This window comes from Lissotriton vulgaris, chromosome 2_1 (genome assembly GCF_964263255.1).
Source record: "Lissotriton vulgaris chromosome 2_1, aLisVul1.2, whole genome shotgun sequence".
Classification (NCBI taxonomy): domain Eukaryota; kingdom Metazoa; phylum Chordata; class Amphibia; order Caudata; family Salamandridae; genus Lissotriton; species Lissotriton vulgaris.
In genome coordinates this window covers 1,749,367,579-1,749,395,241 of record NC_141687.1, presented here as the reverse complement: position 1 = coordinate 1,749,395,241, position 27,663 = coordinate 1,749,367,579, and the positions used below count along the sequence as shown (strand labels likewise).

Below are 27,663 nucleotides of genomic sequence, written 5' to 3'. Positions count from 1 at the left end.
GAATTTTCAGTAAGTTGACCATCTGTTTGTTTAACCAAACAAACTTCATCAAGTGAGTTAGATTTCTGCTCAGTATGTTTTTTAACAGTTAACATCCATTTTTCTGATTGTTCTAGCGATTTAGCTATAGCAATGGCTTCTGACAATTTTGGATCCCCCAACTCCCACAAGCGTTCCTGGGTTTTCTTATTCTTGACATGAACAATGATTTGGTCTCTCAACATTTCATCACACATATTACCGAAGTTACAGTGTATTGATAATGATCTTAGTGCAGTGATGAAATCGTCAAAAGATTCTAAATCATGTTGTGCACGTGCATAAAACTTATACCTATTTAAGGCAATATTTGATACAGGTTGGAATCTTTTCTCTATTCTAAGTAACGCTTCCTTATACACATTTGAACCATCACCCTCACCCTCTGCAGGTGCAATGGGTGGTAACGCTCTAAAAACCATTTGTCCTTCTGAACCTAAGCAATGTAGCAAAATACTCTTCCTTTCTGACCCCATACGTTCACCATCGATGGCCTTCATATAATTGAAGAATACCTCCTTCCATCGTGTCCAAGGAATGGGAGCATCGCCTTTATTTTGAAGAAACTTTTCTGGTGGATCGAATTGCATGTTCAACAAAGTAATAAAATAACAATGAGTGCAAAGCTAGAGAAAATAACTAAACTCTCAGCCGTGTTTCTTTGTAATGTAAAAACAAATACATAAATAAATAAATGAATGAGTACATAAAACTGTCACATAAAACTGTCACAAATATTAAGTAGGTTTCAAAAGAATAAAAGAAATGGTGCAGAAAATATCAATGTTCCAGACGATTTCTGTTGAAAGTTAAATCCAAATGTCACAAAAAAAAATAGAGCGTTGTTCTCCAAGATGGACAACACTTACTTTGTGTTTCCGCTGTTTAAGATTAAGGTTAATGTCACTTCAAACCTTAAAATGTACTTTCCGTAACTGTAGCCTTTATTTCCGACGAGAATCGGCACTTGCGATTACTTGTGCATCCATGGAAACCAAAATACACAAAATGGCTGCCACGTAACGCGATGACGTAATGCACGTTTGCGTGAGATGCGTGATGATTCAATACGCGTTTCTTCCTTCCTCCGTCACGTCACTTGGAATACACAGTGCGAGGAATGAAATGCTCACGCTCCGGATGGAAATAGGCTAATCGCGCTCAATGTGAAGAATGTCCACGAGTCTTCACAGGTCCCAGCGGTCGGTAAAGTAGAATCAAATATAAACAAAGTCTGGATATATTCTAAAAATGTATAAAATTGCTTCACTCACTGTTGGTTGGGACTTTCAATGACCGGTAGGAATTAAGGTGGTGAAAACGAATTTCAAGTCCGTTTCTATCCTTTTTGTAAAATTAAACATGCAGCCGCAGAAATTTAGTTAAAAAAATTGTAGGTTCCACACCTGTGCCGCTTAATTGGTTCTTCACCTCGTCGCCAAAATTTGTAAGAAATCAGTCATGAAGGAAGCTTGAAGTCAATCATTTATTAGTAAGCGGCACAGCAACAGATGAGGACAGCCAGCGCAGAGCAGGAAATCCAATTAACTGACTCTGATGGCTTGCAGCACTCAAAGATTCCAATAGAACAGTAAGCATCTAAAACATAACAAGGCATTTAAAGGTACCGGAATAAAAATACAATGTCATAAAGAATGTAACAGTAGCTTTTAAAGGAAGTTCATTGTGGGAGAAACGTTTTATCATTGCATACTTAAGGCAGAATCACACAGGCCGTATTCGTTTGCTAAACGACAATACTAAGGGTAGCCAGAATGTTGTTTTTTTTTTTGCACTTTTATACAGTGCGACCTTGGCCCAAGGGCAATTATAACTCTTTACACTAGCAATAAATTACATTACACAAACTGAGTTTTTTTCTGCTTTTGGCAAAGAGAGATTAAATGGTTTGCCCAGAATAACAGGCTATTGAGCATTCGCCGATTTCATTCTAGGTCCCTCGTTTTAAAATGGGCACCGCCGGCCGTAAATGATCCATATGATCATTTCCCTTTTAATACATGATCCATATGATTATTTCCCTTTTAAAAACGGTTACTGTATGATGATAATCTATGAATGCAGCCAAATTGCTCTGAATTTCGTGCAAGACACACCCTCAACCCGCAAGACATGCTTGCACAAGGGTCTTTCTTGTTCCGCCCCACTCCAATGACGAAATTGCCTGATCCTGGCATGGCTACCGCCCAGGACTTGGCCACACCTTTGCACATGCGGACTCGCGCAGCAAAAGCAGTGCCTGATCTGTCCTAACGCACGCTTCTTTCGAACGTCGCTCTTCCGCAGTGTGTCTTTGCGTCTGTCACGTCGGGTATTTATAGTCTCGCGGACCCCTCAACTCGTTATGTCCACTGGGAAGCGGCAGAAGATGGAGGAGTCCGCGCTCGATCAGCTTAAGAAGTACACCGTAGTGGTTGCTGACACTGGTGACTTCAACGGTAAGGGTTGGTTGAAAGAGCCACCTTTTACTTCTCCCTATGTTGATCTCAATCTCAACGAGCCTACTGCATCTATTTTCCTGAATGTCCAACTCCTGAAACGCGGACTGTACTTTTTCGAAGCGTTCCAGTATACAAGGAAGTGGCAGCAGTTTCCGCCTGGCCGTTTCTCTTGGGTACAAGCCATCCACGCGGGAGATAGTCTTAACTGTTCGCCTCCGTGTTCAGCTCTGGAGTGGGGTGTTTTTTAATAATGTTTTTTAGTTATTGTCTAGCACGCCTCTCTTTATTGTATAGAGTAAATGGGGCCTCGGGTTTTATGCTTTACTCGCCACCTGCTGGATAAGTGGTAGCGTAGTTCATACAGAACGGGGAAGAGGTGTTGGTTAAAAGGATGACCGATGGGTGTGGGGAGGGGGTGTCTTTATTTTTGTTCTTATTATACATGGCAGCGGTTACCGCTGTGAGGACTTCTTCCCACGTGGACTATCGTAGACTTCTCGTGTCCCATTACTGCAAGCCCTCTCTCTGTCTTGTAGTATTTTATGAATTGAGGTTTCTTTTCGTAAATGGCATGTCAGTTTATTTATTTTTTTCTTCTGTAGTACAGACATTAACCTATGGAATGTTAGTGCTGTAATTAGGATAACGTAGGGGAGACAAAGTATATTTGAGCATAAAAACATGAGTGAATACAATAGTACATCTTAACATTTAAAGCACTGGTTAAAGGAGATCATTGATAGCTATTTTATTGATTACATATACTGGGTTCTACGTTCTCAGTGCTATGTACCGTCGGAGAGTGTTCAGCTTGGTTAATAGCAGGCGTTTGTTGAACATCCGTTGTAAGATGTGGAGTCTTGTATCTGAGAAGGTGTTCTACTAATTTTTAGGGACAAAATCTGTGCGCGATCATGTATACGTGGTGGTTATTTGTTGCCCGGAACATGCTTCTAACTTTCACATATGACCAGTATCTAAGCTTTTGAGCTGTGATATTTCCGCAACTGTAAATTTAAACTCCTGGTCTCCCTAATCTGCTGTACATACCGATCCACCTACATCATCATGTTGGCGACATCAAAAAGAAAATGAGCTGGACTGAATTTACCACAGCTGCTCTGCCCACTACAGAAGACATCTGAGCTAATTACAAATAAACACTTAGCTGCTACAGTTTATCTCCAGAATTGTATCCGTGAGTCGTCAGTCCACTCTGACCCATGGTTTGTGCTGATTTAAACCCGCTCTGACCCACCCCCAAAAAACTATATTTTGGGTTGCGTGGTATTCTACATTGCCATTTAATGTTGGCTAATGGATGTGTATAACACGTGTGTACTTTGTCGAATAGTAAGCATATATTACTTTTAGGTTCATCGTAGATAGAATTAATTCCCAAACTGGATTGTTGTTGCATTTCCTCCTCCGACCCACATTACTGTCATGTTGTGTTTCCACACCTTTTGATTCAATTTTTTTTTTTTTTTGTCTGCTTGCAAAGGATTGCTGGTATATTATTGCTAGTAACTTGGGACCATCTAGTACGGTACAAGTGTAGGCACCTAGTGCTTCCATTGGCAAAGAAGGATTCACTTGTTGGCTGCAAAATGCAAACAGAATTATTAATTTTAATAAAGGACTGGTGGCACTTAAGTACTGTAGATTGGAAACTCCTTGATGTGATGCTGCCTATTTTCTGAGTCATATTGACATACATCCCCGCTGTTCATACACCTTTCGAGATGCATTTACATTTAATATCAAAGATTATGATCAATGTCTCTTGTGTGAAGTTGCCAAGGCACGTGACTTGAAAACAGTATTTCTAGACAGTCAAGATTCAGCTAAGTGCTCAGGAAAGGAGATTTGTTAACATTTTAATTGATCTGAAGATTGCTACATTTTGATTTTTTTGAAAGGTCGTAACTACTGTTGTGACTTGATTGTCGCCCCCCTCTCTTTTGCACTTCTTACCTACTGCTCAGCCAGCATGAGTTTTGGAAAGTGTGGTGATGTCATGGAATGCCTGGATTATGATTGTAAGTTGGTGAATGCAGGTTGAGCAGTAGGGAGGCTGCTCCTGATCTACCTTACATCTTATTTACCATCTTATCTACCATCTACTTCATCAGGAACTGGACTTAATAAACAACCTTCTTGTAACTTACTACCTGGCTACATTTAGACTTCTTTTACCTACTAAATTTTGGCGACAATTTGAAACGTGCATGTTTTTATAAGAGGAACTGTTTTTGGAATTGATTTGGACAATTTGAATACTTGTACAAAGAGAACTGGATGCTCTACAAATTCTACTTCTGGAAACTACTAAAGAAATTCCTGCTCGTAATCTTGGCAATAGAACGCTCTTACCAGCCCCACCAGTGACTTTTACCATCTGGACAACCTGCTTAGAGTGTTTCTTGACCTTCTTCTTCACAGCTACATGAACATTAGAAGTTTACTTGCATTCTCATAGAGTAGCGACCTACAGTGTCTGTCAGAGTGTGAATTTATTATTTATAGTGTCTGACAAGACTTTATATTTCTCATCTACATTCTCCGGCAAATCTCTGCCACCGCATGAAGAGCCACACTTCAACTAGTGCTCGTGATTTTATGATTTTACTGATTTGATGTGATTTCAGCAGTGAGTGACTCTTTAACATTTTCGGGGAAGTGCTGGCCGCTGTTATACGTGACATTTGAATGGGCTACGTGCTGCGAGACCACTGGTTTTGCCAGTGCGCGCTCACCTTACCATTCTCCCTGGTGTCGTGTGATGCCTTCTAGCTCTTCAGTGACGTCGCACCGCTCTGTGGTGTTATGAGAGCACACACCCACCATGAGAAACCGATCCTCGGAAGCTTGTTTCCGGTCCAGGGAAGACCTGGCTTGGCAGTTCGGGCTGAACTGTTCCCATGAGGCACAGGGTCAGACTGATTTGCATATAGCCATGTCTGAACTGAGGTGGCAGAGTGGGCTAAGGAACGGTGATGTATTAAACCCAGATCTTTTGACTGGGTGTGAGTGTTTGATTCAGATGCTCCGTCCATCACCACCCCCTTTTGTACCGCTTTTGGCCGCCAAGTGTGGCATGGTATGCTCAGACGTGAGTCCCTTGCTCACTTTGCCACTGGATTCAAGCAAGCCAGGGGCTGAAGATGGTTGGAATGCCAGAAACAGGTCCTCGGAAGCTTGTTTCCGGTCCAGGGAAGACATGGCTTGGCAGTTCGGGCTGGACTGTTCCCATGAGTAAATTACGAAAAAGTGATGCCAAGGGGATTTCTTCAAGAAACTTAATTATGAAGACAAAAACAATTAATTATCTGTCTCGTCACACCATAAATTGTATGGTATATATCTATCATCTAATTAACGTTCATCCAATGGTTACGATCAGCAATTGCACAAAAAAAAAATATATATATATATATATATATATATATATGACACAACACAACAAAACAAAAATTCGATTTGTCAATTATTTTTTTTAAAAAAGTTCCTTTTTCATTTTATGCATTATTAATACAAATCAGTCAACAACACAATATTCAATCTTGTGAGGAATGACATGTTCGAATCCAAAAAACAGGGTCAGACTGATTTGCATATAGCCATGTCTGAACTGGGGTGGCAGAGTGGGCTAAAGAACGGTGATGGATTAAACCCAGATCTTTTGACTGGCTGTGAGTGTTTGATTCAGATGCTCCGTCCATCACCACCCCCTTTTGTACCGATATTTTAATTTAGTCAGACTAATTTGTACTGTGAAATCTAGTGAAGAGATTATTTACTTTTAGTTCACTTGTATGGTACTGCATTGTTTAGCTGTGCTCCTTTTCTTGATTTACTGTTTATGGGTGAGGTTATGCTCTAGATTTTCGTCCGATTTTTATTTGTTTTCAAATGTTCTGATATTCTGACTAGGTTTGGTGCAGATTTTCTTTTGTGGTAAGGGGTTTTCCCCTTGTTTCTACACTGTATTGTGTGCTTGATCCTGAGTTTTAGGGTTCTTTACCCTTTTGCTGTGTGAAGAGTTTTCCTACGTCCTGTGGTTTTGCCAGAGACATTTCGTCTTGTCAGGTTTACAGCGCAATTTTTGTGGTATACGGTTAGTTGTCCTAGACTTTATTGTTTAGTGTGTGTTTTGCCTGAGGCTCGTTGTCTTGTCAGGTGTACAGCGCAGTTTTTTTTTTTTTTGTTGCCTTATACGATTGATTGCTTTACGTACAGTTGTTTTGCCTAGACATTGTGCCTTGTCTGGTGTACAGCGAATTTTGTTGCACTATAGGATTGATTATTTTACTGTTTATGATGTAGTTTATGCATTGCCTGAGACTGGAGGTCATTTCAGGTGCATAGTATGCGTGTTTTTTGTAAGTTTGATTTACAGTACAGTGAATACATTATAGGTTTGCCCACCTTAAAGTTTACTGGGGACTGCGTTTTACTTGAAACTTTATTCCTTCTTAGGTGTACAGTAGTGCGTATGTGGGCTGCTTGCAGTGGTATTTCATGGTATACGTACAACATTGTGTGCGGTGTGCTTGCTTCTCCCTTTGTGAGAAGAGGGAATGGGTGATGGTGTGAAAGTGCATTAACTCAAGTGAAATACTTTTTATCATTTTAATTCTTATTATCACTTCAGGTTTGTTCTACCTGTTTAATGTTTTATTTCATTTAGGACATTTGAATGTTATGTGAATGCTTGATAATATTTTAGCTACCATTTAACTTTGCTGTATTCTAGCTACTATTCAACTTTGCTGTAATCTATCTGATTTACGTTTTTGCATTTTTACATGGTTATAAGCTTCATCTTTGTTCATGCTTTATTCTTGTCTTTTGTTGGTGTAAAGAAAAAGGCTATATTGCGACTTGATTTAAAAAAATATATATATGTGTGTGTTTTTGAGTAGGCAGTGGTCCATGGAACCACTGACTACTCTAAAAAAAAAAAAAAAAAAAAAGCAAATGCTTTTACAAACCTTCACAATGGGGAAGGGCCCCTTGCAGTACCCTTATCTGTAAATGGGTTACCACCAATTTGAAATTTGGGGACATATTGTGAATTTTGTTACAAACTCATTTCGGTTACAAAACATTAACACAACACTGTTTCAGTATTAGGAAGGTATGCCCTAAACATGCCCGTTCCTGATACAGAATCACAAACCTGAATCGGTAGTAGGTTACTAAATCACTAATGAGGCTTTCTACAGCCGCAAAAGCCTTTGTGCGTTTGAAGTCCGTTTGCAGCCAGTAAAATGGTTTTTACATGTGGCCCCTACTGATTAGAATCCTCTACTCCGATCTGTGTTTTAATTTGCAGTTGGATTCTTACCAAACTGGCTTATATCCCAAAACTTTCCGCTAGGGAATACAGCTATTTTGTTTGTTTAGTTTGAGATCAGTGTGGAGGAAATATGTCAATGTGGATATTGTTTCTCAAGAAGTGTGCACAGCCTGCTTGCTCAATTCTCTATTGCAGAATGCTGACTTGTGGTGACTTTGCAGAGTAGGTTGGCCTTAGAGTGGGCGGCGTTGTTTAAATAAGTATCTAATAGCTAATAATTGGAAGCTGGCTGTCGGCCATCCATGGCTACATTTGGCATGCCTTTGGTAAATGGTCTTAGGTCGGTGTAAATTAAGTGTAATATTGAGATTGTTTCAATAGATGTGTTCCAGTCTTGCTCAATCCTCTGTTCCAGAATATTGATTGAATTGCAATGCATTTGCAGAGTAGGAAAGACTGGGCGTGCAGTCTTATAACGCAACTCCATTCTGTTATCGAATAGATTTAATTTAAAGTTTACCAAGCTTCAGTTCCTGGATTTTAAGTGCATACCTTTTTAATGTGTCTTGTTACGTTTAACCTTTTTATAAGGTAATCTTACAATGCTTACAGCTTAAAGTTGTGGTTCTCTGAGTGAAATTCTTGCTTTCTCTCAATATTGGTCTCCTTTGGAAGGCTCCAGTTGGGAGTGCACACCCCTCTCACTACAGTGCTTCGCTAGCAGTATAGACGTTAGGCTGTAAAAGCTTAGCTTTTGGCAGCCTGTGCGATGAACCATTAACTTCCTCACGAGAAAATGGAAATACAAAGGTTAATGCTGTGAGTTGCATCAGGCGGTGCCTCCTGTTCAGTGGTCTGTCTTGTTGATCCCTTTGACATCACATTATTGAGTGGCCTGTGGTAGAGACTAGAGTTTGTGGAAGAGAGATTTTGAATAATTTTTCGTGTTTGCCTTAAGCTGAGGATAAAGCAATACAAATGACTGTCCACTAAAGCCCTTTCTGTTCTGTTTTTTTTGGTTGAGCCTAGAGTCTGCACGCATGCACTGCTCTGCGAGGCATGCTGTATTGCAGTATGTACTTGTAGCCCTGCCTACTCTCTGCCCATATTTGTCTTTGGCTTGCATTGTCCGTCGTAAATGCTAGTTTCTGATTGGTTAATAGGCTTGTTAACCCCCCTTTACTACCGCCTTGTCTTAACTTGTAACCTAAAAGAACAAATGGAGGAGTATTACCCGATGAGGGTAATGAAGGCTTTTGTCCAAACTAAGGAAACACTGTTCCTTTGTTAGTAAACCCCTCACTCACCACCTGGTGGTGACTTGCTTCATCATCGGGGCCCACCCAAGTGGCCTAGCGTCACTTGGGTGTGCTTCAACACCTGAGTTTACAGTGGAGCAGGTAGTGAAGTGTGGGATGCGAACAAAAAAGTGTGAGTGTTAAAATTGTCCTGGTTAATGCTTTTATACAATTTTTAATAAAAAAGTAACTGGACAATATTAAAAATTTGGGTGAGATAGTAGTAGGGAAGTTACGACCTACATATCTCAGTTTATGTGTTGGTCGACATGTTTCTACCATATGGGGAAATCCCCGGTATTCCTCAGGACCAAAACAAGGAAGTGGGTGGTGTGCGCCCCCTAAAAGACGCACCCAGTCCTAATTCCTTGGTCATCCAGAAGAAAAATGTACTTCTGGGTAAGCACTCCTAAGATTTAGGGTGCAGCTAAAAACCTGTGGGAAAGAGAGTAAATAAAATAATTACTATCCTGTAACGTAGTGCAGAATTAGGGTGCAGAGTACGTGCAGTTATTCTTGCTATCCACAGTGGTGAATGACAGTGCCTTCATCAGTACAGAGCGTGTCTACAAGTGGTGTGTAAACGTGCTCATTAACGTGGGAGTAATAAATCTATAGAGTAAGGTATATCTGGCTAAGGGCTCTTGATTTTCGTCCTTGGTGCGTGCCTAGAGGTACATGCTTGCGCCGTTTGTCAGGGTGCACTAAACTGGAGTGCTCATACTGGTACCGTTGTGGTTCAAATTGTGCCAGCTGGGTAGTTGTTGTTTAAATTATAAATGTTCGAGTATGTCCTAATCAGGATTTGTGGTCAACATATAAGGACAGACTAGACTAACATACACATAAAATATAGAGCTTTTCACGAGGTGTCACATGGCTGGAAAGAAAAGGGCTTACTGGAGTGGAGCTCTAGTTGAGCTGCATCAAGCAGGAGGTGGGCGCTTCGCCGGTTACAACATGTTCTAATAGGAAAGGCATATGTTGTAAAAAGAGGATTGACCTATGTAGCGGATTAATCCTACATAGCGGTTCTGTTGTTCAGCCCAATTATTGGTCCTGCGTGGGGAGGAAAAATAAAACTTACAGTTGGATGTGGCGAGCAAAGGCGGATCACCTACGTCTCCCTGTACGCTGCTTGGTTGCAACGAGCAAGTGAGGGCGTTGGGAGTATATGCGCCTGGCTGCTTCCGGGGGGTGTCACGTGTCAGCTACGGCGGCCCGTGGGGAGGGGTGGTTGACATGGTAACCTCTGGACGCTGCGCCTGCGCCGTAGTAATGGTGTTGTAGTGATCACTACGAGGTTTAAAGGGTGAGCGCACGTTGGTAAAGACTAGAGTCGCGCTTGTGCTGTTGTTAACGGAATGGGGCAGAGAAGGCATAGCAGAAGCCCGGGGGTTTTTTATTAAGAGGCTTCGTGGTTTATGATACCGGCAAAGTGAGGGATGAGGTGCATCCATAAGTCGGGACTAACTGTGTGGACCTGATTGGGCTAGATATGATATAATTTATCAAACTGGGAGCTGATACAGTTAAGCGAAGGGAAATGTCTGTGGTGTCAGACCGGCTCAACATTAGGAGTTTATATGAGAGGGCAACGTATCAAAAGGGGGGGTATTGATGGGTCCTAAGACAGAGTAATGGAAATGTTGTTATTTTAGTACAGAGTTCCACGGGATATTGTCGTTGAGCCCATGGATATGAGTGGAAAGTCTATATATCCATCTCTGTTCTTTTTCAAATAAACGAGCCTGGATGTTAGGGCCCGCTTGTAACTGTTCAATGACCGTCCACCTCATGTCATTGGTGGTGTGATGGGCAGTGAGGAAATGGTCTGTGAGTTTTGTCATGTTCTTCTTGCATCTTATCGTGCTCCTGTGTTCGCAAATGCGTTGCTTTATTTTGCGTGTCGTCATACCCACGTAGGGTTTTCCGCAGGTGCAGGTGATCAAGTAAATTACATTATTGCTATTGCAATTCGTGTGGGATCTCTGTTCCCATGTTTTTCCAGGTTTCAAGGTGATGGTCTTGGTGTTTTCTGTCAGTTGACATACACTACAGTCCCCACACCGAGAATGTCCAGTGACTGGTGGTAGACCCCATATCTGTGTTAATGTCGGGTCGCTAGTGTTGATGTTGCTTTTGGGTCTAGTGTTGACCAAGGTGTTTTTCAGACTGTTCGCTTTCCTGTATGAGAAAAGAGGTTTCTCCCAATTGAATGATCCAGAATTGATTATTGACCAGTGCTTTCTGATGCTTTTGCTCACTTCATTGGAAATCACATTATAGGTCGTCACACAGGTCAGTGGTATGTTTTCACTGTCTTTTATGGTTTCTTCCAAAAGCGCTTGACGTGGTTGGTTTCTAGCTCGTTGTTGGCACTTCTTGGTGATCTTGGTTGGGTATCCACGTTGTGATAGTTTAGTAGTGAGGTCCTCGGCTTGTTCTTTGAAGTCCTTGAGATAACTGCAATTCCTCCGTAGTCTTAAGTATTGGCCATAGGGAAGATTCTCCCGTAATGGTCGGGGATGAAAACTTTCAAACCTAAGAAGGTTATTTTTTGCCGTGGGCTTGAAATGTGTTTTGGTGGTCAGGGCTTCTTGATTCTTTTGAATCTCAATGTCTAGGAAGACCATTTTGTCTTTATCTATACTGTGGGTGAAGTGAAGATGTTGATCACGTGTGTTGACCCAAGCGATAAAGGCTGTAAGAATTTCATGCGGGCCCTTCCAGATTGCTAGCACGTCGTCAATATAACGGCGCCAGAAAACTATGTTTTCAAAGTATGTGTTGGTAGGTGAGAGTATGTGTTTTTTCTCAAATTCAAAGACATAGAGTCCCGCTATGCTAGGCGCAAAAACACTGCCCATAGATGTGCCCCCTATTTGTAAATACAGGGATCCTTCGAATTCAAAGAAATTCCTTTTGAGGGCCAAGGTTGCACAATCAATGATGAAACTCTTGGGTGTTCTGTATTCCCACGTGGTGTGCTCCAAGGTTTCTTTTAGTACAGTGATGGTAGCGTCCTGGGGGATGTTGGTATAGAGGCTTTCTATATCGAAGCTGACCAAGATCATGTCATCCTCCATTCTGATGGTTTCCAGGAGTGTTAGGAGGCTTTTTGTATCTTTCAGGTAGGTTGAGGTCCCCTGTACAATCGGTTTCAGGAAGTAGTCACAGAATCTGGACAGTGGTTCGAGGAGTGAGCCTATTCTGGATACTATTGGTCTTCCAAGTGGTGGTGTTCTGTTTTTGTGCATCTTTGGGACCACATAGAAATATGGAATTTTAGCCTCTGTTTTGGTTAAATAATCTGCTTCCTGTTTTGAAATGTCACCTTTGTGTTCCGCTTCTGCCAAATAAAAGCCACCATTACAGGATATAAAAAGAAATTGGACGAAATAAATAAGGAGATCAATGAGTACAGGGAAAACCTCACACAACAAAAAGCCTCTATACCAACATCCCCCAGGACGCCACCATCACTGTACTAAAAGAAACCTTGGAGCACACCACGTGGGAATACAGAACACCCAAGAGTTTCATCATTGATTGTGCAACCTTGGCCCTCAAAAGGAATATCTTTGAATTCGAAGGATCCCTGTATTTACAAATAGGGGGCACATCTATGGGCAGTGTTTTTGCGCCTAGCATAGCGGGACTCTATGTCTTTGAATTTGAGAAAAAACACATACTCTCACCTACCAACCCATACTTTGAAAACATAGTTTTCTGTCGCCGTTATATTGACGACGTGCTAGCAATCTGGAAGAGCCCGCATGAAATTCTTACAGCCTTTATCGCTTGGGTCAACACACGTGATCAACATCTTCACTTCACCCACAGTATAGATAAAGACAAAATGGTCTTCCTAGACATTGAGATTCAAAAGAATCAAGAAGCCCTGACCGCCAAAACACATTTCAAGCCCACGGCAAAAAATAACCTTCTTAGGTTTGAAAGTTTTCATCCCCGACCATTACGGGAGAATCTTCCCTATGGCCAATACTTAAGACTACGGAGGAATTGCAGTAATCTCAAGGACTTCAAAGAACAAGCTGAGGACCTCACTACTAAACTATCACAACGTGGATACCCAACCAAGATCACCAAGAAGTGCCAACGAGCTAGAAACCAACCACGTCAAGCGCTTTTGGAAGAAACCATAAAAGACAGTGAAAACATACCACTGACCTGTGTGACGACCTATAATGTGATTTCCAATGAAGTGAGCAAAAGCATCAGAAAGCACTGGTCAATCAATTCTGGATCATTCAATTGGGAGAAACCTCTTTTCTCATACAGGAAAGCGAACAGTCTGAAAAACACCTTGGTCAACACTAGACCCAAAAGCAACATCAAAATTAGCGACCCGACATTCACACAGATATGGGGTCTACCACCAGTCACTGGACATTCTCGGTGTGGGGACTGTAGTGTATGTCACCTGACAGAAAACACCAAGACCATCACCTTGGAACCTGGAATAACATGGGAACAGAGATCCCACACGAATTGCAATAGCAATAATGTAATTTACTTGATCACCTGCACCTGCGGAAAACCCTACATGGGTATGACGACACGCAAAATAAAGCAACGCATTTGCGAACACAGGAGCACGATAAGATGCAAGAAGAACATGACAACTCACAGACCATTTCCTCACTGCCCATCACACCACCAATGGCCTGAGGTGGACGGTCATTGAACAGTTACAAGCGGGCCCTAACATCCAGGCTCGTTTATTTGGAAAAGAACAGAGATGGATATATAGACTTTCCACTCATATCCATGGGCTCAACGACAATATCCCGTGGAACTCTGTACTAAAATAACAACATTTCCATTACTCTGTCTTAGGACCCATCAATACCCCCCCTTTTGATACGTTGCCCTCTCATATAAACTCCTAATGTTGAGCCGGTCTGACACCACAGACATTTCCCTTCGCTTAACTGTATCAGCTCCCAGTTTAATAAATTATATCATATCTAGCCCAATCGGGTCCACACAGTTAGTCCCGACTTATGGATGCACCTCATCCCTCACTTTGCCGGTATCATAAACCACGAAGCCTCTTAATAAAAAACCCCCGGGCTTCTGCTATGCCTTCTCTGCCCCATTCCGTTAACAACAGCACAAGCGCGACTGTAGTCTTTACCAACGTGCGCTCACCCTTTAAACCTCGTAGTGATCACTACAACGCCATTACTACGGCGCAGGCGCAGCGTCCAGAGGTTACCATGTCAACCACCCCTCCCCACGGGCCGCCGTAGCTGACACGTGACACCCCCCGGAAGCAGCCAGGCGCATATACGCCCAACGCCCTCACTTGCTCGTTGCAACCAAGCAGCGTACAGGGAGACGTAGGTGATCCACCTTTGCTCGCCACATCCAACTGTAAGTTTTATTTTTCCTCCCCACGCAGGACCAATAATTGGGCTGAACAACAGAACCGCTATGTAGGATTAATCCGCTACGTAGGTCTATCCTCTTTTTACAACATATGCCTTTCCTATTAGAACATGTTGTAACCGGCGAAGCGCCCACCTCCTGCTTGATGCAGCTCAACTAGAGCTCCACTCCAGTAAGCCCTTTTCTTTCCAGCCATGTGACACCTCGTGAAAAGCTCTATATTTTATGTGTATGTTAGTCTAGTCTGTCCATATGTTGACCACAAATCCTGATTAGGACATACTCGAACACTTATAATTTAAATAACAACTACCCAGCTGGCACAATTTGAACCACGACGGTACCAGTATGAGCACTCCAGTTTAGTGCACCCTGACAAACGGCGCAAGCATGTACCTCTAGGCACGCACCAAGGACGAAAATCAAGAGCCCTTAGCCAGATATACCTTACTCTATAGATTTATTACTCCCACGTTAATGAGCACGTTTACACACCACTTGTAGACACGCTCTGTACTGATGAAGGCACTGTCATTCACCACTGTGGATAGCAAGAATAACTGCACGTACTCTGCACCCTAATTCTGCACTACGTTACAGGATAGTAATTATTTTATTTACTCTCTTTCTTGCCCACAGGTTTTTATCTGCACCCTAAATCTTAGGAGTGCTTACCCAGAAGTACATTTTTCTTCTGGATGACCAAGGAATTAGGACTGGGTGCGTCTTTTAGGGGGCGCACACCACCCACTTCCTTGTTTTGGTCCTGAGGAATACCGGGGATTTCCCCATATGGTAGAAACATGTCGACCAACACAAACTGAGATATGTAGGCTGTAACTTCCCTACTACTATCTCACCCAAATTTTTAATATTGTCCAGTTACTTTTTTATTAAAAATTGTATAAAAGCATTAACCAGGACAATTTTAACACTCTCACTTTTTTGTTCGCATCCCACACTTCACTACCTGCTCCACTGTAAATTCAGGTGTTGAAGCACACCCAAGTGACGCTAGGCCACTTGGGTGGGCCCCGATGATGAAGCAAGTCACCACCAGGTGGTGAGTGAGGGGTTTACTAACAAAGGAACAGTGTTTCCTTAGTTTGGACAAAAGCCTTCATTACCCTCATCGGGTAATACTCCTCCATTTGTTCTTTTGTATACCTTGACCAGGGAATCGGGAGTATTCCCCGTCCGGCCACCACGGACGCAACTCCTTTCTCTCTCTCTTTGTTTCCAAGATTAACTTGTAACCTCCCATGTGGACTGGCCCTTTTACTTTGGTCATATACATATGCTTTAATTAGAGCCTGGGAGCACTATTTTCTTAATTGCCTTTCTTCTGCCTGCTATTGCAGGCAGGACCTGCTTGCCCTCGATGCTTTTTAAAATGTAAGCAGCACGGCCGCCTCAGATGGGATAATGGCGGATGTGCTTTTCTTTTACCTGAACATGGGCATGCTTGTTTTGTTATAGTGGTTCTCAGCTGTCCACTGATGTCACCACAGCTGTATGACTAAACATATAATTGCTCCTATTTCAAGCAGCTGTGTACTGCTTCGCTTGGGTAGTTACAACTAGGAGCCGCTTGCGGTACTGCACCTAGACAAGCAGTTCTGGTGCCTTGGTCACTAGAGACCTCCAAGAGCAGCTTGTGGTACTGCACTGAGACATAAACAGCTGGTTCCTGGCTCACTACACACATTTGCAATGCACTAGGTCTTACATTACTGAAAGTATGAGCTATTGGTTTTGCGTTATTTGCAACACCAATACCTTAAACTATCAGTAATGCAAGACCTATTGCATTGCAAATGCTTGTTGTACTAGACAGTGGCGACAGACATGACCTTTTTTTTGGGCAACAAAGTGCTTTCAGAAATACTACTGTGGTTGTTATATTGAGTACACCATTTCATTGGGCAGAAATTGTACTTCCACTGAGTGCTTTTTTTTATTTTCTTGTGGGAAAGCTTATGTTCAATTGACAGTAGTGAGTTGGTTATGGTGACCTAGCCAGTATGACTTACTGTAATTTTGTACATATTTTGGTTTTATTACAATATACCTAATGGTTGCCATGTGGGAAAGTGTGTTCAATACAGTAGGTTGTATGAATTGATTATGGGGACTACCCAATTTACCGATCAGCATTTATCATTGGCTTTTATCATTGGCTTAAGTTATTTCAAAAGCCTTAGGGATAAATAGTTTGCGAAGTTGCAAGAGACTGTAGGCCAGATCTAGTTACTATGAAACTTCTATTTTAAAGCCAATAGGCCTGGGGTGGGGGGGTTATTACTGCACTGTTAAAGCATGCAGACCTGTATCTTGATACATGAAATGTCACTTTCTTTTGGGCAAGGAATTTGATGGCAATTACCTCATGATATAGCCTTTGGCTTGCAGATTTTCACTACAATAAGTCTTACTCCAATCTCTACAGAAGACCCGAAAAGCTTGGTTGCCTGCCAGTATCTTGTAATCTGAACAAATTGTGTGAGATTGTGATAATCCTAGTACCATCCTACATCTAAATTCAGTTTTCGATGGTTCCTGTACTCAACACAATCAGACGGAATTTTGGTAAAGTAAAAACTGAGCTTTCAGCAATCAGACAGTGTTTTTTAGTATTCTGATACCTCCTTTTGAAGTGTACCCAATTGTTATATGTATTGCCCAAGCCAAATTTTGAAGCAGGGGGTGACCTTCATGCAGGATTTTAACACGAATGTCAGAGGAGGATCCCAGCCCCACCATGGTGGTAACTCTAAACCAGCTATGGGGCCGCTCACCCTCCCACTGGGACTTGGGCCTGTGTGCTTAGGACAAAAAAAGGCAGGCCTATGTGAGCTACATCGGCTTGTGATTGGGGAGGCATCTTTGAAGGCCACCTAGGGTTTGGGCACAGCCCTTGGGCCATCCTGTCGAGGGGAAGACAACACCTCCCCACACCCAAGGCCCATTGACCCTGTTCTGGGAGCAGTTCACACCTCCCCAATTGCGCCAATAAGCTGCCAGATGACCGTTGAATACTTACAGAAAACTTCCAGAGGCTTAAGGCAGGTATAAAGTAAACGTTTGTAACATACCCTCTCCTGCAAAGTTAGACAATTTTTGACCTTATCATTAAATTGGATTTTGTTTAGCTATTAAAGTGTCCTTGAAATAACATCTGTAGCTGGTACAATCCAAAATTAGCATAATATCCAGTGTTGTCTTATGGCAGCAGCCAGCCTTGCTACAGTAAAACGTAGCTGGTATAATTTTTCTCTGTAATGGCATGTGAAATATTAAACTTCCATATGTCCCACTCTTGAATACCATACAGCCTACCCTGTGGGCAATTGGGCCTACATTAGGGATAACTTAATCCTTAAAAGAGGTTTACCTGTCAAAAGGGGTTGACTAGGCGGTTGAAAACTACAGTCATGTTACTGATGTATTCCCTGCAGCCATGTTTGCATTGTCATTGCAATGGGCGGCACAAGGAGCATATACCAGGGCTTTATCTGGAATCCAGAGTATTGTGCAAGTACCTGTATGGTTACCATTCTCCGAGGTTCTCAGAATCTGGATTCTGCTTTTTCTTGTTTTGCTTTTCAGTGTCCACTTATGGAAACACCTCATTAGCATGTTTAGTTGTGGCAGTACAACATGGCCGCAACTGACCAGTAACATGTACTCCTGTCTTTCTTTTTTTAGCTATCGATGAATATAAGCCGCAGGATGCTACAACAAACCCATCCCTCATATTGGCTGCTGCCCAGATGAAGGACTACCAGAAGCTTGTGGATGATGCTATAGAATATGGCAAGATGAAAGGAGGGTAAGTACATCTGAATTCGCAGCAGGGGTTGTACACTGTTATTGTGGTCAGTGTAGCTGCAGTCAATTGATCATTGAGATGGTGTTCTGTGGTTTACTTCACGTAAATTTCCTGCGCGCTTAACTGTTGGGTTCTGTATTTTAATTGTTCTATGGTATGTAGAATGGAATTTATGTTCACTCTGGGTAGAATGTATTAATAGACTGCTGACCTGGCTTCAGAAACCTATCTTTAGACCCAAGAACTCCAGGTTATTTGCTAAGGCACCTGCTGTTGTGATACTTTTATGATTAACCTTTCACTTAAGAAATTGGTGTTGCATTCTCATTAAAAACCAAAAACTCTTGCATACTGTCAGTTCTTGTTAGGGGTGTGTTCGGGCGTTGACAGTAAAAATTTTTTTTTATTACTTATGAATCCAAGAAGAACCAGCATGGTCAAAGCTATTAGGTTTGGCTTTAGATAGCCGTGCACCCACTCATCCAGGCATAAATGAACATTCATGCACATTTGGAGAAAAAAACGCCTATCAAAGGAATTTATGCATACAAACCACAAGACTTGGAGGTACCCTTGTACATAAACCCATACAGACGGTATATACCACATCCTACATGCAGTTAGACAACATGCAATCTGAGGCGTGTAGACATGTGAACCAGTGATTTACGACTTGATTTCACTTAAATGTTTATCACCTCTATTGAGTAAATCAACTATGAGGTGGTGCAATAGTGGAATGTCTATGCTCCAGCAGTCCTTTTGTTCGACCTGGAGAAGAGGCTGCTGTGATGTAGTAGTAGTAGTAGTAGTAGTATTATTAAAATGTGAATTAATTTTATTATTGGAATCCTTATTCTCATGCCCGTCCCGGAGTCCAAGTGGTAAAATCAAATACAACTCTGGTTGGGGATGTAATCCAGGTTGCTATTACTTCATATTTACTGCATGTTCTGGCCCTAGTCAATTCTTAGTTCATAAATACTCTGCTGCTATCAAGTAAGGAGACCAGTCTGACTATGTCCTGATACATAGTCTTGGGAATGAGATGACTTGTTCGATGGAGTCCACATTTGGGCATCCACTGATCCACCTGATTGCAAGAGTTTAGGAAGTTGCACTATTACTACTAATGGAACTATGCTCTTGAAACCTGGCAGAACACTATCGTTGAATACTGTTGCGGGGATTCTGCGCATATACAGAACTGTGCACAGAGACCCAGGATCTCGGTGAATTGTGGTGGACCAAAAAACTCACCTCAGTACCTAGAACCCCTAACTGACTAGCATCAGTGTCTCATTAGCTCTTCATCCTATAACGAAGTTACCAATGATTAGACAACCAAGAACATGCGACTTGGGGTACTCTCAGGAATGGTGGCAATCAAGAACTCTTTCTATTTATTCTCATACCAGTCCACAACGTGAGTAATCTGAGACACAAAAAAGTTTAACATGTTTGTTTTAATGACTTGCTCGAAAATACAGTATTTTTGCTAAGATAAGCAGGCATGAGTAAAAATAATACGATCAGCATTGTTACAATTCTATAAAACACAAAGGGAGAAATCCTAATATACTAGAGGAAACGGGTCCTATAGTTCCTTGTGAACCACCCTCCTCAGCTAGGAACTAGGTTTTCAAATAATAGGTCCCTTAGGCTTGAATGGGGAACCCCATACCTTCAAGATAAGCAGAAGTGAATCCCATCAGGGTGAATCCCATCAGGATCAGCAAAGCTCTCTCTGGAAAAGGATTTTCTCCAAGTGCCAAAATCATGCATGCAGTGCAATATTAAAGGCGCTAGAATTTCAGTTAGCTGCAGCTGTGTTCGTGTTATGTCTAGAGCTGGGGCCGATCAACCTGAACAGCCTACATTGTTATGGTGACCTTGAAGGCTTCTGCACACGCTGTACATACAGAAGTCGCGATGTGAGTCTAGGGATGTTAAACTAGCTGTTCTCATGCGTGGAAAAATCCAGCAGCCTAACTTACAACAACAGTTACATGTGGTGTCCTGTGCAAAAGGCTGCAGAATGGCGTTTAACTTCTAATAAGCTTATGCTAACATAGCAATGTGTGCAAGCAAGGCCTTGGCCATATTACACCCTACCCTGATCGGAACACATACAAGCAGGGAGACCATTTGGGAACGCAGAGTTCAAGTTCAATTGAGATAGAATAAAGTAAAAAATTTGCCAAAATGTATACTTGGAAGTTGAAATTCAAGTAGCAAGGAAAAAGCCATAAAGGGGCTGTATCTTGCCCATGATGTAAATGGAAAAAACATCGTAGTTTTTTTTTTTTTTTAGTACAGTATGCATTGAAGCTGGACACATGCCAATTCAATCCAACAGCATATAGGCACTTAGTTGCAACAGCCTCCAAGAAGAAGTCCTTGTTATCAGAAAACATTTCAGCCATCCAATTCAATAACATGAAGTAACATAAATGTTCTTCGAGAACCGGAGCCTCTGGCACCATCAGAGGACAACTCTAGTGTTCTTAGATATAACTGCGTGCCAGAAAGTCTCGTGCAGCCCCACATACCTTCCAAGTGCCCAGGATTCCATGTGCCGCTGCACAGGCCATACTCCCGCTCATAGAACATTCTAACTCATGAGCTACTAAGACTCATTAGTTGATCAAAATCCGGGTTAGGAGATAGCTTATTGCAGAGACACAAATCCAGAGCCCATTCAAAAGCACAATCCAGGCAATGGAAAACGGGCTGAACGCATGTAAAGTAGGAAAACTGGAAGGATAATCCATATGCTACACAAGGTGGCCAGAGGTAGGCTTCCATAGTATTCAAGCATCCGGTTGCGAAGCTGTAGCAGTTGCGACATGTTGTCTAACACCGACTGTGCAGCCATTTTTGAGCAAGCAAATCAACAGCAGTACACCGGCAGCTAAGGAATTAATGGCAAACCACCAAAGATGCTGGAAAAAATAGTGAAAATGCCGGTTTCACACCAAATATAGTTTGGAATGATGTCACAAGGCAAAACTCACTACTTTAAAAAAAAAAAAAAAAAAAATATGTGCCAAGCCTGTGGTCGACTCATTGAATATAGTGTGAATCAAAGCACTGAAATACAGGGGGATAACCGTATTCAAAAGGGCCTGCACCTCTGTGCGCGTGTTTGCCACGTGAAGAACAAACGTTTCACGGGAAGAAGTCAGGGGAACTTCTTTCTAGGACAATGGAGCCCATATTAGACTCATCTTGTTGAACTCTGCTTTCAAGGTCTGAATGAAAGGCCAGATGGACACATCAAGCTTCCCATGCGGAGGCGGGAAAAGCAGTTTTACAGCAGACTACACGTTGGGAGACTGTCACAATGTACAGAATCCATGCCAACATACCGCAAAAAGCTTCATTATTTAAAAGTAAATAGCTACTGTTAGCCAGCAATGTGAATGTCGGTGTAATAGTTGGGACATGATTACCCTTTAAAATACATGCTAAATTCGGAGCTCGCGTGTTACAATAGCCACGCAATTGGATGTTCTTGCAAACCAGTGAGTGATCAGGTGTAGAAGTGCACTCTTCTCCCTTTAAATAAACTTCTTTACCCTCCCTCCGGCACCTATAGGTAAGTGGTAGAGACCAAACTTCATGGAGCTGTGCACTTACCAATGGTTCCTATCTGCCTATAGCATAGCGTTTCATGCATTAACTGAATTTGAACAGGGGAAAAGGCAGTTATTAACCCATGAGCGAGCCATACAGCTGAATTAAATTCGGCTACAGAAAAAGGTAAAGGTTCCAACTTTTCAATATGCAAAAGTGAATACGCAGCATCCTTCATTGACAAATTGTTGTTTTTCAGTCAAATTAAACTGTAAAAATAAAGAGGACGTGTTCATGTAATCCCAAGGAACTTATCCAACTTTTAGAGTTTGTAAAGTCCAAGCAAACTGCATAATGGAACGCAATTTATTTTGACCATGGTACAAAACAAACTTCATCTTGCACAATATCAACAACAGATGAAACAATATTATCTAATGTGTAAATTCGGGAAGAAAGGGTATTCATGCTATTATCAACAACTGCAAGCACTTTTTCTAAATTAGCCTGATCAATTGCTCAAATCGTGAAGCTGCTTCAATTTGAGACTGTTGCCAAAGCACGTTGTAAATGGCATGTATCCATCTTTTTGACCTGCCTTCTACAGGGCCTTTAACAAAGTGTCAACATCGTCAATTTTAACAAATGAAGTTTGACTACCGTTAAAGTGGAACTTTTTTGCCATAGTAACCAACCTTCGGGATCCAGACTGGAAATGTTAAAGGAGGAATTGAATAACAGGGACTGTAATTCATCAAGGGACCCATCTGTGTGATTGTACCATGTAGGGTATTCTCCCAAATCAGGAAGAGAAGTATCTAATTTTTTAGACTTAGCCAATCCAAAGCAAGTAGTTTGTAATTGTTACATTCAAAAACATTTGGTTCAGGATGAGACCTGCACGATGCAAAGCCTCAGTGCCATGCACTTGCCAGCTTTTAGAACCCCAAACCGATTTAAGATCAATAGTATCTATACACAGCTCATAGCCCCCTGTTGCAAATTGGTTGATAAAGTACTTCGAATACAGTAATTTAGTGTGGGTGAGTCTAACTTTGGAAGAGGACTTAACAGTCCTCTTAAAATAAAATGCGTCCGGATTAGATTAATTAAAATAAGTAAACTTCAAAAGAGTTTTCGAGCTGCCTTCAACGGGATCTGGACAATGCTCCCATTGTGTGTATTTAACCAAATTTCTAAATGCATTTGCTTTATGCAGAAAATGATTGCCATAGTGTTGGTAGCAGAATAAGTCTGCATAATTGGCTGAGTCTGTACAAATCTTCCGCATCAAAAGCAGCATATTTCAAAACCGAGCCTCTATGGCTTGGTCATCCCGATCATCAGAGTGTATGTTTTGTTTTACAACATCCCCCATTGAAACACAAAGTACATTGGGGACATTAATAATCTCCTGTAGGGTAGTGAATTTTGAAATTTAACTGCATCCCACACAATTCCATCTAATACAGGCCAAGCTGTGATGTTGAGAAGTCAGATTCCTCTTCATGATGTGGGACGAAGAGTGGGGTGCCAAAGTTCCGTCAATTAACCTAATTGTAGATCTTTCACATAATGTACATTTACTAGACAAAAAATTCAACTACAAATCCAATTGAAATGAATTAAAAAAAAAAAAATCAAAAATAGCACGAGCCAAATGTAGGTCCATGGGGGTATCAAATTGTTTCTTAAACCAAACCGCGAAAATAGAAACTTTTGATGGGTCTTTTGATGTAGTGGAGTCAGTCAAATGAAAGGCGGGACTGATCAAAAGCAGTAGTCTGTACTTCAGGCTCAGACACATCTCTGTGATGAGAATAGTCCATGTCGTCATGGGGATCACTAGCCGGTGAACTCCATAAAGGATTAGTAGCTGTATGCATCTCAATGGCTATGTCAGCCCTGTTATTCGCCGGAGCCAAAACAGAATTTCTCCGCATCGTTCAACAAGAGACCGCTGGTGTCCTAAGAAGAATCAGCCTTTCGTTGTAGTTTGACATTGTCAATGGAGATGTACCTGTTATCCTTGCGACCACGAAGTGGAGGTAAAATTACTGTTGTGCCCTGCACTCCAAGCTCAGAAACTGGTGCACGATATGAGGGGCCGAACTCCTTGTTCTCCACCTTCTCACGGACCAGGTCACCGACTGCGTAGCCAGCCAACTACCTGAATCTGAAGCACACCATCATTTGTGGAGGGCGTGTTCCTTTGCAAGACTGCCACGAGTCTTTTGTAGGTTCTGTAATACAGCAGAATGATCATCTACCTCAAAGGGTGCGGCAGACGCCGCCATGTCTAGACCCTCAAGGTCCAGAACAAACCTTCTGATGCCAAAGAGCATTTCGCCCACCCAGAGACCTTCTAGGGAGATTATATATTATATCTTAGATAAGCCTGCCAGTTCCTTAAACCATAGCTGTCAAGGATTGCTTTAAGTCACGGTTCTTTCGCTCCACAATGCTATTACCCTCAGGTCTGTATGGAGACAAAAATTTGGACTCCCAATGAACTCATGGCATCTTTGTACGCCTTGGAGGGGAACGCTGGACCCTGGTCCGAATGAAGGGTGCCACATAAGTAAAATTCCCACAAAGACACGCAGATCCGTGGGGCATGGCCAAGCCGCAGACTAAGATGGTCGCGCGGCTCTGAAGCTCCTCCGGCCGTATGGGCGAACCGACATCGTCCCATCCTCCAGCACTACCCCAACATGCAGCTTTCATGGACAGGAGATGAGGAGGGCTCACTGATAAATCTGAGCTTTCAATCGCTCGAATCGGCACACAAATGAGGAAGATCCGGTGAAGAATGAACCCCCGCTCGTAAATGCAACCTTGCGGCTCGGGAGAGGAACAGAGGAGCTACACGGGCTGTGGCGCGTTTGGCGGGGGCTCACCTCAAATATGTGCAGTGAGTGAGCGATGGTGGGCACTAGCACCGATTAGCTGTTTGCCGCCACTATACTGTGGTCCGTAGGCACCCGCGGACAAGCCATAGTGCGGTCCCCGTGTGGAAATACCCACACACGTGGCAGCTCGTAGGGACAGGGCCTGCAAACACATTTCCTATTGTTGGGCTGCTGTGTGCCTCCAGTAGCGGGTGCCCACGGGGATGCGCTGTCTGCATGTATATCGGCGCCTGACTTTGCCTTCCTCTCCCCATTGGGCACGCCTGCACTGCTCCCCCCGCTATGGTGGGAGCTACGGCCAGTAATCAACATTCGCCTACACTTGCTGTGCACCTGTCTGTGGTAGTAACCTGCTGACTTTGTGCCACCTTACAGCTCAAATCGCTCGAGCCAACACCTGAACCAGCCATAACCGGACCGGTGTGTTGGTGGTTCCCTGAAACTTGTCCCTGCTGCCTGCACTCCACCTTGGCATTTATACACTACCCATATAATTTGCCACACTGCTAAGTGAAAGACTGTTATTGTTTCCAGCCTTGGCGTGCCTGGCACTCCCTGCTTACAAAACCTGCAACTGCGCCTCAAGTCCAGTGTTGTATGTTAATTTGCGGCATGGGCTGTAAAGATCCGAAACCGCGCCTACTTCTTTTGAGTGTCTCGGATACAATACAGACTCAACCTGGAGATATGGCGGAAGGAGGGCAGAAAACGCCTGCTTCTGATGAATCCTCCACCCAAATTGGCTCTCTTCGTCAGGAGATGCGTGCAGGCTTTCAGGCCCTGGATGTCCGTTTTGACTCCCTAGAGAAACACATCGCAGACAAGGGGGTTAAGATTCAGGCATATGATCACCTGGATGTTGTGGAATCGCGCACTTTGGATCTCTAAGATGGCACAGCGCAGTCATTGAAGAGACTCGAACACGTCTAACGTATCCTCAAGGAAGTCTCAATTAAAAATGAGGACCTGGAATCGCGCAGTCGCCGCAACAACGTGCACATTCTTGGTGTGCTGGAAACAACTGCTACTGGCCTCATGGACCCCTTCGTGGAAACTATTCTAATTGACCTATTTGGCAGAGATGCATTCATGACTGGCTTTGTGGTAGAACGCGTACACCGGTCCTTGGGACCTAGGCTTAATCCAGGTTGCCCTCCCTGGCCAATTATAGCCCGTATTATGAACTTCAGGTACTGCGACCCTGCGCTCCGTATGGCACGTTAACTAGGCGAAACAATATGGCTGGGCTTCACATTGTCGCTGTTCCCTGACGTCACCATCATGGTGCAAGAGGCCAGACCGAAATATAATGGCGTGAAGGCCACTCTGAGAAATCTTGGGTTGAAATAGGGTATGCTGTACCCAGCGCGACTCAGTTGAATTCAACGGAAAAAAACGCATATTTGACAGTCCCACAGAAGCGCAGGAATTCTGCCATAAGTACAAAGCCAACAATGCTCGCTATAATGAGCACAGACTTTCCCCATCAAAGGACTGATCTGACTCCAGTATTGACTTGTTCTCGGGTTCTGGACATGGTTGAAGCCTCATGTAGACTCTGCTGTCGGCTGGTGTTTAAAACTTATGGGACATGCTACATTATAGTTAATTTCCCAATGGCGGATAGAGCGTTGCCTCTCCCCCCCTGGTGATCAGTCTAAATGTTTCTCTGATCTGTTATTGCATCTTTTCTTAGATCTGTTCTTGGTAGTATTCTGCCTGGAACACTGTTACAATTCGTTAATCGGGAGATTGCCTCTTGGTAGGAAATTAGAGGCTGGTTGTTGGGAGTTTTTTTTTTGAGGGGGTGAGGGGGGCGTTTATTTTTATCGTAAAAGACACACCATCTAATGCAGTCAGGAATACTAGGCATCTTCGATTGTTGCAGGATAGATTGACTAGGTCAGTATTTGTATGGCTCAAATAGGACCTCGCGCTGCCCCCTCAGAGCTGTCTGTGGTTACATTCGCGGACTAAGTGACACCCTTAGAACGTCAAATTCTTCATTACCTACTTTGGCACGGTATAGCCATTGCCTTCCTACAAGAGACCCACATGGCCAAAACGGACCAAAACCGCTTTGCATCAAGTTGGGGCACGAACCTATATTTCGATAATTATTGCAATTATGCAAGAGGCACGGCCAGCCTTAGACACAAGGGTCCCCTTTTGCTTCCAATCTGAACATAAAGACAATGAGGGCAGATGCATGGTGGTGCAGGGCACGTTGATGGGACACAAAGTGGCATTGGTCTGCATTTATGGCCCTAACGTCGACTCCCCTGATTTTTATTACTCCTCTTTGCATTCTTATGCAGCTTGGTCTGACATTTCTATTACTAGGTGGTGACTTTAATATCGCGCCTGATCAGTCTTGGACAGTACCTCTAGTGCTCCAGATCCCAAACCCCGCGCTCGCAGGGTCCTGAAGTCCTTAAAGGAACAATTCTCTTTAATTGATATAGGTCGTGCCCACAACAGATTACACACACTACACCGGCTCCCATGACACGTGAACAGACTACTGGTTGGTTACCCCTGGTGTGCATGTGTAATTGGTTTTCTATACAAACGTGTAATTGGTTTTCTATACAAACGTTCCCATGAACATATTCTGACCATTCTCCAATTCTGCTGTAGAAAAACTGGACGGTTGTCATTATTAGTCTTCGCCTTCTGAGTTTGCTGCTGTGCCGGTGTTTTAGCAAAAGGTTTAACACCCAAACACTTGCGGCCAATGGTCTTATAAGCCTCCACAATGATTTTCGGTGACTGCCGGGCTTATCGCATCAGGGACATCGCGTAAAGCATTCGACAC

At 42.8% G+C, this 27,663-nt stretch overlaps 1 protein-coding gene across 1 annotated transcript in view; it reads left to right on the top strand.

Annotated features, from left to right (window-relative positions):
- Positions 1 to 2,221: 2,221 nt before the first annotated feature.
- Positions 2,222 to 27,663, top strand: part of TALDO1 (transaldolase 1) — a 137,210-nt gene continuing 111,768 nt past the window's right edge. Inside the window, exons 1-2 of the mRNA XM_086957766.1 lie at positions 2,222 to 2,498; positions 18,231 to 18,354. Coding sequence (XP_086813892.1) covers positions 2,405 to 2,498; positions 18,231 to 18,354 — 218 coding nt within the window. The 5' untranslated portion in view covers positions 2,222 to 2,404. The remainder of the gene's footprint in view (positions 2,499 to 18,230; positions 18,355 to 27,663) is intronic.